General features: G+C 43.4%; 1 protein-coding gene across 1 annotated transcript; it reads left to right on the top strand.

The window, feature by feature from the left end:
* The first annotated feature begins 16,620 nt into the window (after positions 1 to 16,620).
* On the top strand, positions 16,621 to 17,466 carry LOC123124576 (probable calcium-binding protein CML36). Its single transcript, XM_044545161.1, has one exon. It carries the CDS (start codon positions 16,718 to 16,720, stop codon positions 17,267 to 17,269), a length of 552 nt encoding a protein of 183 aa, XP_044401096.1. The 5' UTR covers positions 16,621 to 16,717; the 3' UTR covers positions 17,270 to 17,466.
* The last annotated feature ends 255 nt before the right edge of the window (positions 17,467 to 17,721 follow it).

Genomic DNA, 17,721 nt, shown 5'->3' with positions numbered 1-17,721 from the left:
CCAAAGGTCTGACGTAAACTACTCACACTTCATCGGAGAGGCTATGGTGTTGATGTAGAAGCCCTCCGTGATGGATGCCCCCTCCGGCGGAGCTCCGGAACAGGCCCCAAGATGGGATCTCGTGGGTACAGAAGGTTGCGGCGGTGGAATTAGGTTTTGGCTCCGTATCTGATCGTTTGGGGGTACGTAGGTATATATAGGAGGAAGGAGTACGTCGGTGGAGCAACAGCGGGCCCACGAGGGTGGAGGGCGCGCCCTAGGGGGGTGGGCGCGCCCCCTACCTCGTGGCCTCCTCCTTTGTTTCTTGATGTAGGGTCCAAGTCTCCCGGATCATAATCTTCCTAAAAATCACGTTCCTGAAGGTTTCATTCCGTTTGGACTCCGTTTGATATTCCTTTTCTGCGAAACTCTGAAATAGGCAAAAAACAGCAATTCTGGGTTGGGCCTCCGGTTAGTAGGTTAGTCCCAAAAATAATATAAAAGTGAATAATAAAGCCCAATAATGTCCAAAACAGTAGATAATAGAGCATGGAGCAATCAAAAATTGTAGATACGTTGGAGACGTATCAAGCATCCCCAAGCTTAATTCCTGCTCGTCCTCGAGTAGGTAAATGATAAAAACAGAATTTTTGATGTGGAGTGCTACTTGGCATAATTTCAATGTAATTCTTCTTAATTGTGGTATGAATATTCAGATCTGAAAGATTCAAGACAAAAGTTTAATATTGACATAAAAATAATAATACTTCAAGCATACTAACCAAGCAATCATGTCTTCTCAAAATAACATGGCCAAAGAAAGTTATCCCTACAAAATCATATAGTCTGGCTATGCTCTATCTTCACCACACAAAGTATTTAAATCATGCACAACCCTGATGACAAGCCAAGCAATTGTTTCATACTTTTGACATTTTCAAAACTTTTTCAATCTTCACGCAATACATGAGCGTGAGCCATGGACATAGCACTATATGTGGAATAGAATGGTGGTTGTGGAGAAGACAAAAAGGGAGAAGATAGTCTCACATCAACTAGGCGTATCAACGGGCTATGGAGATGCCCATCAATAAATATCAATGTGAGTGAGTAGGGATTGCCATGCAACGGATGCACTAGAGCTATAAGTATATGAAAGCTCAACAAAGGAAACTAACTGGGTGTGCATCCAACTCGCTTGCTCACGACGACCTAGGGCATTTTGAGGAAGCCCATCATTGGAATATACAAGCCAAGTTCTATATAATGAAAAATTCCCACTAGTATATGAAAGTGACAAAATGAGAGACTCTCTATCATGAAGATCATGGTGCTACTTTGAAGCACAAGTGTGGTAAAAGGATAGTAACATTGTCACTTCTCTCTTTTTCTCTCATTTTTTTATTTGGGCCTTTTCTCTTTTTTATGGCCTCTTTTTTTTCGTCCGGAGTCTCATCCCGACTTGTGGGGGAATCATAGTCTCCATCATCCTTTTCCTCACTTAGGACAATGCTCTAAAAATGATGATCATCACACTTTTATTTTCTTACAACTCGACAATTACAACTCGATACTTAGAACAAAATATGACTCTATATGAATGCCTCCGGCGGTGTACTGGTACATGCAATGAATCAAGAGTGACATGTATGAAAGAATTATGAACGGTGGCTTTGCCACAAATACGATGTCAACTACATGATCATGCAAAGCAATATGACAATGATGGAGCGTGTCATAATAAACGGAATGGTGGAAAGTTGCATGGCAATATATCTCAGAATGGCTATGGAAATGCCATTATAGGTAGGTATGGTTGCTGTTTTGAGGAAGGTTTATGGTGGGTGTATGATACCGGTAAAAGTGCACGGTATTAGAGAGGCTAGCAATGGTGGAAGGAAGAAGGGTGCGTATAATCCATGGACTCAACATTAGTCATAAAGAACTCATATACTTATTGTAAAAATCTACAAGTTATCAAAGCAAAGTATTACGCGCATGCTCCTAGGGGGATAGATTGGTAGGAAAAGACCATCGCTCGTCCCCGACCGCCACTCATAAGGAAGACAATCAATAAATAAATCATGCTCCGACTTCATCACATAACGGTTCACCATACATGCATGCTACGGGAATCACAAACTTTAACACAAGTATTTCTCAAATTCACAACTACTCAACTAGCATGACTCTAATATCACCATCTTCATGTCTCAAAACAAATATCAAGCATCAAACTTTTCATAGTATTCAACACACTCATAAGAATTTTTACAAATCATTTATGCTTAGCATATTAGGATTATTCAAGCAATTACCATGCTATTTAAGACTCTCAAAATAATCTAAGTGAAGCATGATAGATCAATAGTTTTTATAAAACAAATCCACCACCGTGCTCTAAAAGATATAAGTGAAGCACTAGAGCAAAACTATATAGCTCAAAAGATATAAGCGAAGCACATAGAGTATTCTAACAAATTCCAAATCATGTATGGCTCTCTCAAAAGGTGTGTACAGCAAGGATGATTCTGGTAAACTAAAAAGCAAAGACTCAAATCATACAAGACGGTCCAAGCAAAACACATATCATGTGGTGAATAAAAATATAGCTCCAAGTAAAGTTACCGATGGAAGTAGACGAAAGAGGGGATGCCTTCCGGGGCATCCCCAAGCTTTGGCTTTTTGGTGTCCTTAGATTATCTTGGGGGTTCCATGGGCATCCCCAATCTTAGGCTCTTGCCACTCCTTGTTCCATAATCCATCAAAAATCTTTCACCCAAAACTTGAAAACTTCACAACACAAAACTCAACAGAAATCTCGTGAGCTCCGTTAGCGAAAGAAAACAAAAGACCACTTCAAGGTACTGTAATGAACTCATTCTTTATTTATATTGGTGTTAAAACTACTGTATTCCAACTTCTCTATGGTTTATAAACTATTTTACTAGCCATAGATTAATCAAAATAAGGAAACAACATACGGAAAACAGAATCTGTCAAAAACAGAACAGTCTGTAGTAATCTGTAACTAACGCAAACTTCTGGAACTCCAAAAAATCAGCCAAAATAGGAAGACCTAGGCAATTTGTTTATTGATCAGCAGAAATTGGAATCACTATTTTATCACGTTCTGGTGATTTTTAACAATTGTTTTCGTAAACAGAAAGTTTCTGGAAATTACAGCAAGATCAAATAACTATCATCCAAGAAGATCCTATAGGTTTAACTTGGCACAAACACTAATTAAAACACAAAAACACATCTAACCAGAGGATAGATCAAATATTTATTGAATAACAGCAAGGAAAAATATTGGGTTGTCTCCCAACAAGCGCTTTTCTTTAAAGCCTTTTAGCTAGGCATTGATAATTTTAATGATGCTCACATGAAAGACAAGAATTGAAGCACAAAGAGAGCATCATAAAACACGTGACAAACACATCTAAGTCTAACATACTTCCTATGCATAGGCATCTTATAGAAAAACAAATTATCATAGCAAGCAAAAACTAGCATATGCAAGGAAGCGGAAAGGAACAATAGCAATCTCAACATAACGAGAGGTAATTTAGTAACATCAAAATTTCTATAACCATATTTTCCTCTCTCATAATAATTACATGTAGGATCATAAGAAAATTCAACAATATAGCTATCACATAACATATTCTCAACACGATCCACATGCATGCGAAGTTGACACTCTTCCAAAATAGTGGGATTATCATTAACTAAAGTCATGATTTCTCCAAGCCCACTTTTATGAAAAATTTCATAAGATTGAATATTATCCAAATATGTGGGATCTAAAGTTGACACTCTTCCAAAAACACTTCCAATATTATTGCAAACACTATTATCAATCTTATATTTATCATGGGGCTTAAATAAATTTTCAAGATCATAAGAAGAATCTCCCCAATCATGATTATTGCAACAGGTAGTGGACATAGCAAGACTAGCATCCCCAAGCTTAGGGTTCTGCATATTATTAGCATAATTTACATCCATAGAATTTACAATAAAATCATTGCAATCATGCTTTTTATTCAAAGATCTATCGTGAATCACTTCATAAAGCACTTCATCACAATTTTCAGATTCACGGATTTCAAGCAAAACCTTATAAAGATAATCTAGTGCATCCAAATCACTAGGAATTGGTTCAACATAATTGGATCTCTTAAAAAGATTGGCAAGCGGATGAGGATCCATAGATATTAGCTTCTCTATTTAGGAATAAATACTCAACTATTTCAACCAAATGTACATACGAGCCAAGTAAGACATCAAGGCAAACGAAAAGATGAACGGAAAAGAGAGGGTGAATAAAACGGCAAGGGTGAAGTGGGGGAGAGGAAAACGAGAGGCAAATGGCAAATAATGTAATGCGGGAGATAAGGGATTGTGATGGGTACTTGGTATGTTGACTTTTGCGTAGACCTCCCCGGCAACGCCAGAAATCCTTCTTGCTACCTCTTAAGCAGTGCGTTGGTTTTCCCTTGAAGAGGAAAGGGTGATGCAACAAAGTAGCGTAAGTATTTCCCTCAGTTTTTGAGAACCAAGGTATCAATCCAGTAGGAGGCTACGCGCGAGTCCCTCGCACCTACACAAAACAAATAAATCCTCGCAACCAACGCGATAAGGGGTTGTCAATCCCTTCACGGTCACTTACGAGAGTGAGATCAGATAGATATGATAGGATAATATTTTTGGTATTTTTGTAATAAAGATGCAAAGTAAAGAAAACAAAATAAAGACGGCACCAGGAATAGCTTGTTGTCGGGAGATTAATATGATGGAAAATAGACCCGGGGGCCATAGATTTCACTAGTGGCTTCTCTCAAGAGCATAAGTATTTTACGGTGGGTGAACGAATTACTGTTGAGCAATTGACAGAATTGAGCATAGTTATGAGAATATCTAGGTATGATCATGTATATAGGCATCACGTCCGAGACAAGTAGACCGACTCCTGCCTGCATCTACTACTATTACTCCACTCATCGACCGCTATCCAGCATGCATCTAGAGTATTAAGTTCATGAAAATAGAGTAACGCCTTAAGCAAGATGACATGATGTAGAGGGATAAATTCATGTAATATGATAAAAACCCTATCTTGTTATCCTTGATGGCAACAATACAATACGTGCCTTGCTGCCCCTACTGTCACTGGGAAAGGACACCGCAAGATTGAACCCAAAGCTAAGCACTTCTCCCATTGCAAGAAAGATCAATCTAGTAGGCCAAACCAAACTGATAATTCTAAGAGACTTGCAAAGATAACCAATCATACATAAAAGAATTCAGAGAAGATTCAAATATTGTTCATAGATAATCTTGATCATAAACCCACAATTCATCGGTCTCAACAAACACACCGCAAAAAGAAGATTACATCGAATAGATCTCCACGAGAGAGGGGGAGAACATTGTATTGAGATCCAAAAAGAGAGAAGAAGACATCTAGCTACTAACTATGGACCCGAAGGTCTGAAGTAAACTATTCACACTTCATCGGAGAGGCTATGGTGTTGATGTAGAAGTCCTCCGTGATGGATGCCCCCTCCGGCGGAGCTCCGGAACAGGCCCCAAGATAGGATCTCGTGGGTACAGAAGGTTGCGGCGGTGGAATTAGGTTTTTGGCTCCGTATCTGATCGTTTGGGGGTACGTAGGTATATATAGGAGGAAGGAGTACGTCGGTGGAGCAACAGGGGCCCACGAGGGTGGAGGGCGCGCCCCCTACCTCGTGGCCTCCGCCTTTGTTTCTTGACGTAGGGTCCAAGTCTCCCGGATCATAATCTTCCTAAAAATCATGTCCCGAAGGTTTCATTCTGTTTGGACTCCGTTTGATATTCCTTTTCTGCGAAACTCTGAAATAGGCAAAAATGAGCAATTCTGGGCTGGGCCTCCAGTTAATAGGTTAGTCCCAAAAATAATATAAAAGTGAATAATAAAGCCCAATAATGTCCAAAACAGTAGATAATATAGCATGGAGCAATCAAAAATTATAGATACGTTGGAGACGTATCAGTCCGGTTTACTGAACGTATTCGAACCAGAAGCCTCAAATTTTTCTTTCTATTTGGCTTAAGTTTTTTGAAAACAATCTTTGTTTTTGTCTTGAGGATTTTTGTCTAGATTTAAGTATAAGTATGGTTTAAATTTAACCTGGCTTGGTTTTGGACGATAAGTCGCCAGCGTATGACAATCATCATACATGTGGAAGTGTTGGCTTCTAAAGGATTGGGTTATCACCCTTACTGTTCAGGTCACATGAACCGGCAGTGCAAATTCAAAATCACAGGTATGATATTATAGTTGTGTTTCAAAACTATAAATCATAACAGGCTTATCTGTGTTTCTTTTTTCAATATTAATGGTCGTATGTAAGATATTATGACACGCCCTGCGGTAAGCCGCCAAGGGTTCTTGTGATCTATTTCTGTGTGCAGGACAGTTCAAAGACTTTCTTATGCATAAAGAAAACAGATGATAAGTTTAAAAAGGGGGAAGTATAAGGCGGCGACTTAACAGTGTTGAGCACCAAAATGTGCACGATGGCACGACAAAGCAAAGTCATTTCTACCCTATTACATGACTCGCTGAGTCCAAATGATTCAATTGTTTTCCAGCAAGGTATAAATATGAGCCGCCCGGCGGGTCAATTCTTTTGTTGGCCTGAAGCTTCCGGATCAACCCTTTTCGCTCCTCCGTCCTGTTCCTTGTCCTTGAAGGTTGATGATGACCAGTCAATGCCATTCAAAGCTTCAAATTCAGCTTCATCATCAATTAGTCCGGCCGGGTCAACTTCAGGGGCGAAGGTATGCTTACGGATTGGAGGGATCGGGCTGGTCACTTTATAATGCGGCGTTGGAATCCTCTGATTTTCCGCGTCATAACCCGGCTGGTACTTGGTGAGATCCGCCTCATCAGCAATCAGGGTGGCCACAGGGCGTATTTCCTTCACACAAGCGGTGAAGTCCTCCTGTGCAAATGATGTGCCATCCTCCTTAAAGCTTGGATATCCAATGGCGATGTCAGCCGGGTCTAACCGGTAGCCACGCCTTGGCCCGGCTTAAAGCAGCCACGGCTCCGGGCTCTTGCAGATGATCGCCTTAATTCATTGAACCGCTGGGGCAGCACAGAAAGCCTCTTTAGCACATCCGCCAGGAGTGTGGGGACTTCGTTTGACATGACAACTATGGCCAAGGCACGCTGAGATCCAGTATAAAGTTGTTCCACCAGCGTCTAAACCGCCTTCAGCTTCACCAGCATGTACTGGTTAAGGTTGGAGCTCCTGGGGCCTGCATAGCAATATCAGGTGAGTAATGACAATTCATATGATCATTAGACAGATTCAATATTTGACACTTGCAGGGCGACTTACCAAAGATTGCTGAGACCATCTGAGATACACGGCGTTTTAAGCCGGACAATTCAGCAGTCACCTTTTCAAGAGCCGTTTCTGTTGTTTCAGCACGATGGGTTAAAGCAATTTTTTCTTCAGCCCAGTCCTTCTTCTCAACCTCAAACTCGGATTTCAATTTCTCTTCTTCAGCCACACTAAATTCAAATTTGGAATTGGCCTTTTGAGTTTCAGTCTCCTGAGCATCCAGGCGGTTCTTCAATTCAGACAGTTCTGATTGAAGTTGAGCAGTGGTGGCCTGTACAAATACCGGGTCAAAAATCATGAAAGCGTTCAATATTAAAGTCCCAAGCCTTTTGCAAGCAACAACACTTGGCACTTGGGGGTTAATGTCTAACGTAGGTTTTTTAAGTGGCGGTTCATGAGAGTAAGTCCCAAGCCTTTTGCAAGCAAAACACTTGGCACTTGGGGGCTAATGTCTAACGAAGGTTTTATCTAAGTGGCGGTTCATGAGAGTAAGTCCCAAGCACTTTGCAAGCAAGAGTACTTGGCACTTGGTAGTTAATGCATATTGCTGTTAAATCTACACAAGGACTATATTCTGCACAAGCATGTGAAGGACCAACTCATTCATGTTGATTAAACTGGCCCTTGGGGACTACGGAGTAAGCCGGATTTTTTACAGGTTTGACCAAAGGATATTATTAATGCTTGTATGTCTGTTCTAAGTCTACAACATATTTATCATAAGCAATAGACTTGGGGGCTGGCATAGTAAGGATAATTCAGTGAAGGGAAAGAGTTTATACCTCAAATTTCTGGTGCATTTGCTTCACCATATCAACTTCGAGGTCACGGCTGCTGTGCACTTGGCTAAGATATCCAGAAAAAACTTCCCCAATGCTCATGTGAGTATAGTCAGCAATGTCAAATCTGGCCTTACGGCGCTCCAGGTGCTCCTCTTTGGCAGAACACTTGGCTAGCACAGTAGGTCTCCCCGGCTCAGTGTAGCCAGTCTTGGTGATTTCAACATCAGCATTTTGTGGGTCGGTCTAGCGACTTCAGGGTTTTTAGAGCCATCGACGGCTTGATCGGCAGGCGGGTCAGTAGTTGACGATGGCGTATCATGCGCCGCTTCAAGCGGCGGTTCACGAACAGAGTCTTCCGGTGCGGCCGTCTGGAGTTCTGGCGCATTGATGGAGGGCTCTTCGGCCGGCTTGCTCTTCTTCACCTTCTTGCTGGGCTTGGCTTTTCCGCTGCATAAAGATCAAAATATCAGTACAAATATAGGAATTGAAATGAATATAGGATAAAGTAAATTATCATTACACTGGAGCGGTCTTAAAAGCCGGCATGTTGGACTGGAGTGAGTCGCCGGAGGAAGGTGAAGTTTCCTGATAATTTGAGTCAGAGGAGTTGAGTGGTTGATGAGTGAGACCCGCCAAAGGATAAAAAGGAGTTAAGTCGGAGGTGACCTCATTCCGGCGCTTTCTTCGTGTATTTGGTAAGCCGGAGGAGAGTTCTACGTCCTTGCTGGTCCGGGTCTGCCTCCGGCTCTCATGAATCTATCGCTTCAAAAGAAATTGAGGATCATGATAAGCTAAAGGATGTGAAAATCTTACTTTCCGGGTTACTCTTCGGTTTTTCTGTCTTGGCAAAGGCTCGGAGTCGGAGGAAATAATAGTTATCTCTTCATCCACTCTGTGACTCGTTCCCGTATCCTCTTATGATAATCAGTGTCAATAAGGTGGTTAAAAAAGGAGCCTAGAGAGTCAAGAGCTACCTCCGACTCAGAGGTGTCTTCTAGTCGAAGCAAGTCTGAGGCGCTGGTTTTATTTTCTTTCTTCTTGGTGGTCTTCTTTGCGTTTTTCCTAGCGGCCTTCTTGGCAGCCCTAGCCTTCTTAGCAGCCTCATGGTCATATTCTGCTTTCCAGAATTCCGACTTAGCCTGCAGAGGTGGTCAAAAGTTGAGTTAACCAGATAGTCAAATAATGAGGTGAAGATATAGTAAGGTTTAGAGACTTACATCTGGTGGCGGGTTAAGCTTGCTGAAAGGAGCCAGGCCCACTTTGACACAGTCCTCCAGGTATTCATTTAGAAGAGACTTCACCATTTCATTGATTGCTTCTTCAGACAATGGTTCGGAGCTGTGGCGCAGTGAATCTGTTGCATCACCACTGTAGGTACCCATTAAGCCGGTGCGACGACTCAACGGGATGATCCACCAAGAAACCCAGCACCTGACTAAATCAACACCAGTTAGTCCGTTTCCTAGCAGAGCTTTGATTTTCACGATGGTATGTACAATCTTCTTCCGTTCAGTGGCAGAGAGCTTTTCCGGAAGATTATGTTTGGGGTCCAGGCGCTCAACACGATAACCCGGTAGAGGATTCTCATAAGCCGGAGAAGTGTCCTTGCAGTAAAACCACGTCTAATTCCAGTCTTTAGGGTGACTCGGCAGCATGGGTAAGGAAAGATGGCGTCTCTGCGATGTTGAATCGAGATTCCGCCTAGTTCCAAGCTAGGACCATTGGTGAATTCAGTCTGGCAGTTTAAGTAAAAATACTCTCGAAAGAGCTCAACACTGGGCTCCTCTTGGAGATACACCTCACAAGAAGACTTGAAAATTGCAAATATTTGACACAGAATTGGGTCCGATGTCTTGAGGGTGGAGCTGGAAGAAGTGCAACACGTCTCGAAAGAACTTAGAGGCGGGTGGTGAGAAGCCCCGGTTCATGTGGTCAGTAAAAATAATTACTTCACCGTCTTTCGGTTGAGGTTTTTCTTCGCCCGGGTTAGGAGCACGATAGTGCATCATGCTCTTGGCGGGTAAATATCCGGTTTTGAAGAAATCCTTGAGAGTGTTCCCGGTGACAATGGAAGGGACCCAATTGCATGTGTACACTGTTTTTAGGCGGCATTGTGGAAGAAAACCTAAAGGAAAGAAAAAATTGTCAGCTCAAGTTAATTGGTGAAATCACAGTTTTAAGTACTGAAAGTATACATTCAGGATGGCGGCTTACAAAGGGGCCTAATGGTATATGACTAAATTATGTCAGGTTACGTAAACCGCCATGAGCAGTGCAAATTATTTAAGCCGCCATGATGAGTAGGATGATGTCTGTTGAGCATTTCAATTTAAGTCGGCAATTTGAGCCGCCATGGCTGGATGGATCTAACGAATGCAGTTTTTGCCTAAGTGTTACATAAACAAGTTTCACAGGCTGCAGCTATTATTTTGGATCAACGGCTATTCAGGAAAAGAAAAATAAATCTAGACCTAAAAACCAGTACAGATGAGTTCATGAGATTTCACAAGATTTTCTTTCCAGGAAAGGGGATCTACTGATATCAAAAGTGAAAGTAAAACAGCTACCGCGTTGGTTGAACACCGTTTTCAGATCAAAGAAGCTCGCGGTAAAGCCTGGAAGATGAACTACGATGAACTACGAAGAACACAGAGAAACTCGCAAACCCTAATGCAGATCTGAGGTATGGGAAGGCAGAAATTTACAGCTGCAGATCTATTGCTGAGGGTCGCCGCCGTTCTCTGGATCGACTCAGGTTGATGCAGCGGCCGAGGTTGAGGAAGACGAGGTGCTCTGCGGCGGCGGCGGAGCTCGAGCAGCAGAAGGGTTGCAAGAGGAAGAAGACGCTGGAAAGGGGGAGAATGAGGAGAGACCGGTCGTGCCTATTTATAAGGAAAGACTCTTAAGTGGGCGCGAAAAACGAGGAGGCCGAAAATATGATTATCCAGCTACCAGGACGCCTCGATTCTCAGGATGGTCATTAAGATAAAGATCCGTTGAGATACGTTGGATAAAGTGTGAAATAATGGCAGATGACGTCATGGCGGGTTATAACAAATCCAGAAGATGACGTCATGGCGGGTTACAAATTCTCGCACAATGAAGAGCAGAAGATTTTTAATAAGTGTTGAAGATTGACATGAACCGGTTCAAATCAATATGGGGCCTAATATTGGGGATATAAATATTAGGTATGACCCACCCAGGAGGGGCCGGGTTATACCTATGACGATTCTTGAAGCCCAAGACAACTCTGGAAGATGGCGGTTCAGTTAAGGGCCCAAGGCCCAAAGGCGACTCAAGGCCCGTAGAGATAAACCGCCATATGTACATAACTTGTATTGTAAGGCAGGGATAGTTAGAGACCGAGCCAGACACTGTTTATGAGCCGGCCGGGACTCTGTGAGCCGCCGGGCGTCGACCTGTGTATATAAAGGGACGACCCGACGGCGGTTCAGGGCAAGTAAAATCAGATCGAAAGCTAGGTCAAGCGGAGTCGCTCCCTAGTAATCGAAACATAAGCAATACCACCTCAAACTGGATTAGGCCTTTACCTTCACCGCAAGGGGCCGAACCAGTATAAACTCTCGTGTCCTTTGTCCCGTTTTAATCCCTTTAAGCTTCCTAGTTGCGATGGCTCCACGATTAAGTCCTTTCACTAGGACATCTGCCGTGACAATTCCACGACAACCCCCCTTGACAAAAGTCTTGATCTGCTGCCTCCAAGCTGGATCAAAACCTTTCATATGCAATGCTGCTGCAAACATGACAATTAACTTTATGGCACGCCTTCTCGAAATCCATTTATGATAACTTCGTAAAGTTTCATCGAATGAATTTCATGTAGAACGAATACACCCTCCAGTATATGACATCCTGGTATGAAAGCAGTTTGAGTAGGGAGAATCAACGTGTGAGCAAGCTTGGTTAGTTGATTTGTACCCACTTCGGTAAAAATCTTGAAGCTAACATTTAGTAAGCAAATAGGCCTGAACTGCTCGATTCTCACCGCCTCTTCCTTATTAGGCAATAAAGTAATTAATAGTCCCAAAATTGAGCTTACACAACTGAAGCGCACCACTAAACAAATCCCGAAACATAGGCATTAGACCCACTTAACTGTTCCCCAGCATCACCCCTATAAAATGCTGTCGGGAACCCATCTGAGCCAGGTGCCTTATTATTCTTCATGTGTAAAATAAACTCATATACCTCCTTCTCAGTAAAGGGAGTGGTCAACACATCATGTTTCCTCCGGACATAACTTCAAAATATCCCCCATTGGCCCCTCGTTCATCGACACAACATTTGACACCGAGGCACCAAAGAGCTTCTTATAAAAATCAGAGATGTACAACTTCAGGTTCTCTTGACCTACAATCATACCCTCATTTTGCTCAAGTTGGATAATTCTTTTCTTTCTATGTTTTTCATTCGCAATTAGATGGAAAAACAGAGTGCTATTGTCTCCCTCCTTGACACCTTTTACTTTAGCACTCTAGGCCCATTTAATCTATTCCTCTCTCAATAGCTTAGACCCTCCTCCGCTTCTCGCTTGGTCGCACATTTTGCCACGAGGAGAGGTGCCGCTTCAGCTTTGATGTCAAGCTTATTAATAAGTCGAAGAAGCCTTTCTTTTTCAAGTTGTAGATCCCACTGTCATTCTTAGCCCAATCCGCAAGAATTGTCTAAGATGCCTGGTTTTATACTGCCATCGGTCAATATTAGAAACCCCTCTACTTTCTTTAGCCCATTCTGTTGCCGTCAACTCCAGAAACTCTTCTCTTTCAAACCACGATAGTTCGAAAGAGAAGACCATCTTGTTCCCCACGAGCCGCCTCACCCGAGTCAACGAGTAGAGGAGTATGGTCAGACAATCCGCTTTGTAACGCATGCACAGTTACTAGAGTGAATTTTTTGTTCCCACTCCACACTAGCCAAAACACGGCCCAATTTTTATACTTCGGAACCTCGAAATTGTTTGCCCAAGTATATTGTCTACCTATGAGAGCTATCTCACCCAGGTCCAGATTCTCAATAATTGCATTGAACATAAATGGTTAGCGACCATCAGAGTTATCATTATTTTTCTCCTCCCTCCTACGAATAATATTAAAATCCCCTCCCACTCCACAAATACAAACTAATTCCGAAAGGAATTCAGATTTTGAACTCTGGTTGAGCTGCTCCATAGACGGCAACCATGTCAGTCGAAGCTGTCAACTTTGGAACGCACATGAAATTTGACAGCATAATCACCCACCACCGTCTTTCTTACTCGAGTGATGCCTTGTTCACCGCAAGTAAGATCCCTCGAGATCTCCCTCAAGGCAGGAAGCAGCCAAACCACCCGAAATAGTGACAAAAAATTGAGAAGTAAAGTTTGACCTACCGGTTTCTAACAAAGCGATAAAATCCAACTTTTGTTCCCTAGCCGTTTCCTTTAAGAATTTCGTTTAGCCAAGTCTAGAAGACCTCTTCTATTCCAAAAGATGCTTCTCACATCTTAAAATATAACTTTGAACCTATGCACAACAGATAGATCGTATTGTTTTCGCTTATGAGTACGCACCACCTTTGCCAAAGGTTTTGGATGGCCCGCACGACCTTCGTTTCCCTCATCGTCCCTACTAAAACATGAAACATCCTTATGGTCTTTGGTTCCAAAACATTGGCAGGAGCAAGAGGAAAAAAAATTAAGGGCTTGCGTACGATTTTACAGAAAAAAACACGTCGTCTTCCTGTTTGAATCTTTGTTTTAGCGTGCCATGCTAGGCCGTCCTGTTTGAGAGTGTTCCTTGGTTTAGCGGCAGTTGGATGATGACTACGCCTGACAAAGAAAGCACCTAGGCTAACTTCTTTTTAACGCGGTACAATCAACACATTCAGCATTATGAACGCACGCGTGTACACCCACCCACGAGCATCAATGTCAGGTCTAAGATTTAAATCTTGGTGGACAGGTACAACCACAAAGGACCTAGACCAGTTCGCAGCACCTAGGCTAACTAATCTCGTGCTTTGCACTAAATTATGAGTATTGTACTGTTGTACACAAAGCAGTGTCGCTTGCCTTTGAAACCTGCATCGATTTTGAACCATGCATGGCACGCACGGTAGACTGATCACGCATATATAAAGTTGGTCTGGCGTGACCCCGGAAGAAGAGCGAAAACCACGCGGCGGAGGAGACAACCCGATAGGACTTTGCTTTCGTTGTTTTCGAGGCGCTTCCGACGTGACCCGGCCGAAATTCCTTCCCAGTTTCCTGACGAACCAACTCGACCGGATTCAGGGGTCGGCGCTGCCCGCCAACAGAGGAAGTTTCGCTGCGCCTTCCTCGCCAACCGAACCCGTCACGCATCTCGTCCTCCGTCGAGGAGGTCATACTACACACATACTCCCTCAGTTCGAAAAAGATTGTCCCTTAAATTAATGTATTTAACATCAAATTAGTGATAGATACATCCATTTGAGAAACAAGTTTGGCACAAGTTTTTTCAGACGAAGGGAGTACTAAACATATGATGTGCCGACTTGATGGTATGAAGGCATACGTGCGCCCACAACTGATCTGAGTCTGATTTTTGCATGGTCTACGTGTTCCTATCTAGTTTACCCGCGAAAAGAAAAGTAGAAAACAGTTTTGATACCGCCTCTATATTTTGTGTTGTCAGCTTCAGACTACAAAATCTAGGTTACAAAAACTAAATCAAAATAATAATAATCTAGATAACAATGTTGTTTAGACGTAAACTTTACCTATACATGGATTAAACTTTAAGAGTCGTTCACTATTGCAATTTAGAAAAAAGATAATTTTAGTTGACGGTTCCAATTTGTTTTGAGTTTTGTGGTCTGTGACTAGAAATCCACCTTTCTCCTTTTACATCTCAATATAAAGAAATCTCAATATAAAGAAATGGTTTTTATAAGCAATGTATGTTTTAAGATAGAATCCATCGAGGAGAATAATCGAACCTGGATCAAACAAAGCAGAAATATATTTTTTTGAAAAAATATTAAAATAGGTAAGTAGAATTATCAACACAGCCGGAGTCACCAGGCAGGAAACTTTGTTGCATGCTACAAATTTCTACGCTAGGGAGCCCAACAAAGACTAACCACCATTAGCAATAGAGTGTCATAGTCATCATTATCAACACCGTCGTTCAAATCTATGAACCGACCACCTATTACTCAAAATCTACCGGCCACACCGGCCACACTACCTCACACCTATCAAAATGCATCCCAACATGGCCCGTCGATGCAATAACAACTGTGGGCAAGGCCGATAGAGTAACCAATCCAAACACTATCACCAAACCAGGGGCCACTAGGAGGCGAGGTAGACTAGGGAGAAGGTTGCTATGGACGACACCCATATCTCGGTAGGATCAGCCATGATGACAACTCCCGCACCACGAGTGTCTCCCACACAAGCCACATCACTGTCCTCATAGCCGACATAACAAACCACCACCAGCAGATAGGGTGTCAACATGCCCACCACCTAGAGCTATCGCTATGAAGGTTGAGAAGTCAACCTTACGCGTCTTGCACCGAGAGGAACTACATATGCGTAGCTGGTCAGCCTCGCTGTTGTGCCAACGCTCCTCCACAACTAGCACACCATCCTCTCGCTAACGATCACCCACGCAAAGACGAATACTACACATCTCCCATCTGTGCGACTAGGCGAGGCCACTCACATCAGATCTAGCGTAGAGGCGGTCAACAATGACTGTGCACTAACCCCCTTGGCTAGATCTAGTGGCGTGACAATGCCTTCTCATGTCATCGCGAGGTCCGACCTCAGCCCACGACACTAGCTAGCAATGGCCGAGTACAACAGTGACAACTGTGACACCTGACTCTAAAAGGAGTGGCATCTCCATCAACTTGCTAGACCACCAACACTAGATTTAGGCCAAGCTCAAAATTGCAGCAGTAGGTTGGGAAGGCTTCACAGTGGGCACAAAAGAGTTAGTCCATGTCCACTGGCCGGTGACGGCAGCAAAAAAACCCTAGTTGCCACTTGCCACGCGATGGCGACGTGAAAATCTTCATTAATCTCATCGTAAGATTGGATGCGATTCGAAATTAAAAAAAAATAATCTACATTGAATAACTAGCGGGGAGTTTGCATGATTAGTGTTGTCTTCGTTTTCGCATTTGATATGTATCTGGTCATTTTCGACGAAGAGGGTTTAGCTAAATTTAACTAAACCTTCCATGATTTGTCCACCTCTCACCTTCATGACACTGTTAAAATTTAGACTAAATTGGTAAGTATGTTTCATGCAAACGAATGAAAGAAGCCTTCAAAGCGGAGGAGGCGAATAAATCGCAGGAAAGGTAGGTCCGGGCGAACCAGTACGTTTTTCCCGCGCGAAGCTTCCTCGAAGCTCACCTCCTTCGCGTCTGCGATGACCCTTATAATTCTCCCCCGGCCGTCTACTCTTCCGCAGCTCCGCCACCGTCCCCGTCTTCCTCTCTCCCTCCTCCTGGTCCACTCTTTCCCGAGATACGTACGAGCCCAGGACAGCCATGAAGTTCTTCGGTTCCTCCACGTCCAAGAAGGAGAACAAGGGGAAGAAGAGATCCAAAAGGAGCGGCAACGGCGGCTCCTTCGCCTCGACCGCGTCGTCGTCGGCATCAGATGACCAGTCTGTTACAACGCTGAGATCCGTCCTGCCGTCGTCTTCGGGGCCGGCGGTACCGTCCGGCTCCGGGACGACCAAGAAACCGGCCCTGGTCGCCGTGACGCGGCTGGAGCTGGAGGTGGCGCTGCGTACAGTCGTGTCGACCGAGGAGGAGCTGGCCGCGATGCTCGCCGAGGCGGAGGCCGGCCTCGCGCTTGAGGGGATCGTGGCCGCGGAGGCCGCGGACGAGGGCGAGCTGAGGGACACATTTGCGGTGTTTGACGCTGACGGGGACGGGAGGATCTCCGCCGAGGAGCTCCGTGCCGTGTTGGCCTCCCTCGGCGACGAGCGGTGTTCCGTTGAGGACTGCCGCCGCATGATCGGCGGCGTCGACACCGACGGCGACGGCTTCGTCTGCTTCAACGAGTTTACGCGCATGATGATGCTTGCGCCGTGAATTATTGATGATACGTGTCCCTATCTAAATTATACTAGCAGCCTAGCTACCGTTGTTCGTTCATTATTAGTGAGTAAATTAGGTTTTGTTCTTGATTTTCGATGTGGATGTGTACTCATGGTGATGAAATCACTCGACCGGCCAACTAATCACGACGAAGAGGCCAAAAAGAATGTTAAGGTATGCTTGATTTGCAACTTTCTCCAAAACATCGGAATTTAGGGGTCAAATTGAGGCGTGTTACCATACCTCAAGAATTTTGGATCCAAGCATGGATCATCATAAAAGTAATATACAATAATTTTGTTAGAGCATTATGCGTTTGTCCTAGTCCACATCTAAATAAAACAATTTCTTTTATAAGATTTTTTGAGAGGATAACTTCCAATCTATTTATCAACTGTCAAGGTAGTACAAAGAACAGCAGAAGTAAAAAATACATCTAGTTCCGT

Source organism: Triticum aestivum, chromosome 5D (assembly GCF_018294505.1).
Source record: "Triticum aestivum cultivar Chinese Spring chromosome 5D, IWGSC CS RefSeq v2.1, whole genome shotgun sequence".
Classification (NCBI taxonomy): domain Eukaryota; kingdom Viridiplantae; phylum Streptophyta; class Magnoliopsida; order Poales; family Poaceae; genus Triticum; species Triticum aestivum.
The sequence above is the reverse complement of the archived record's forward strand: the minus strand, read 5'-3'. Positions and strand labels throughout refer to the sequence as shown.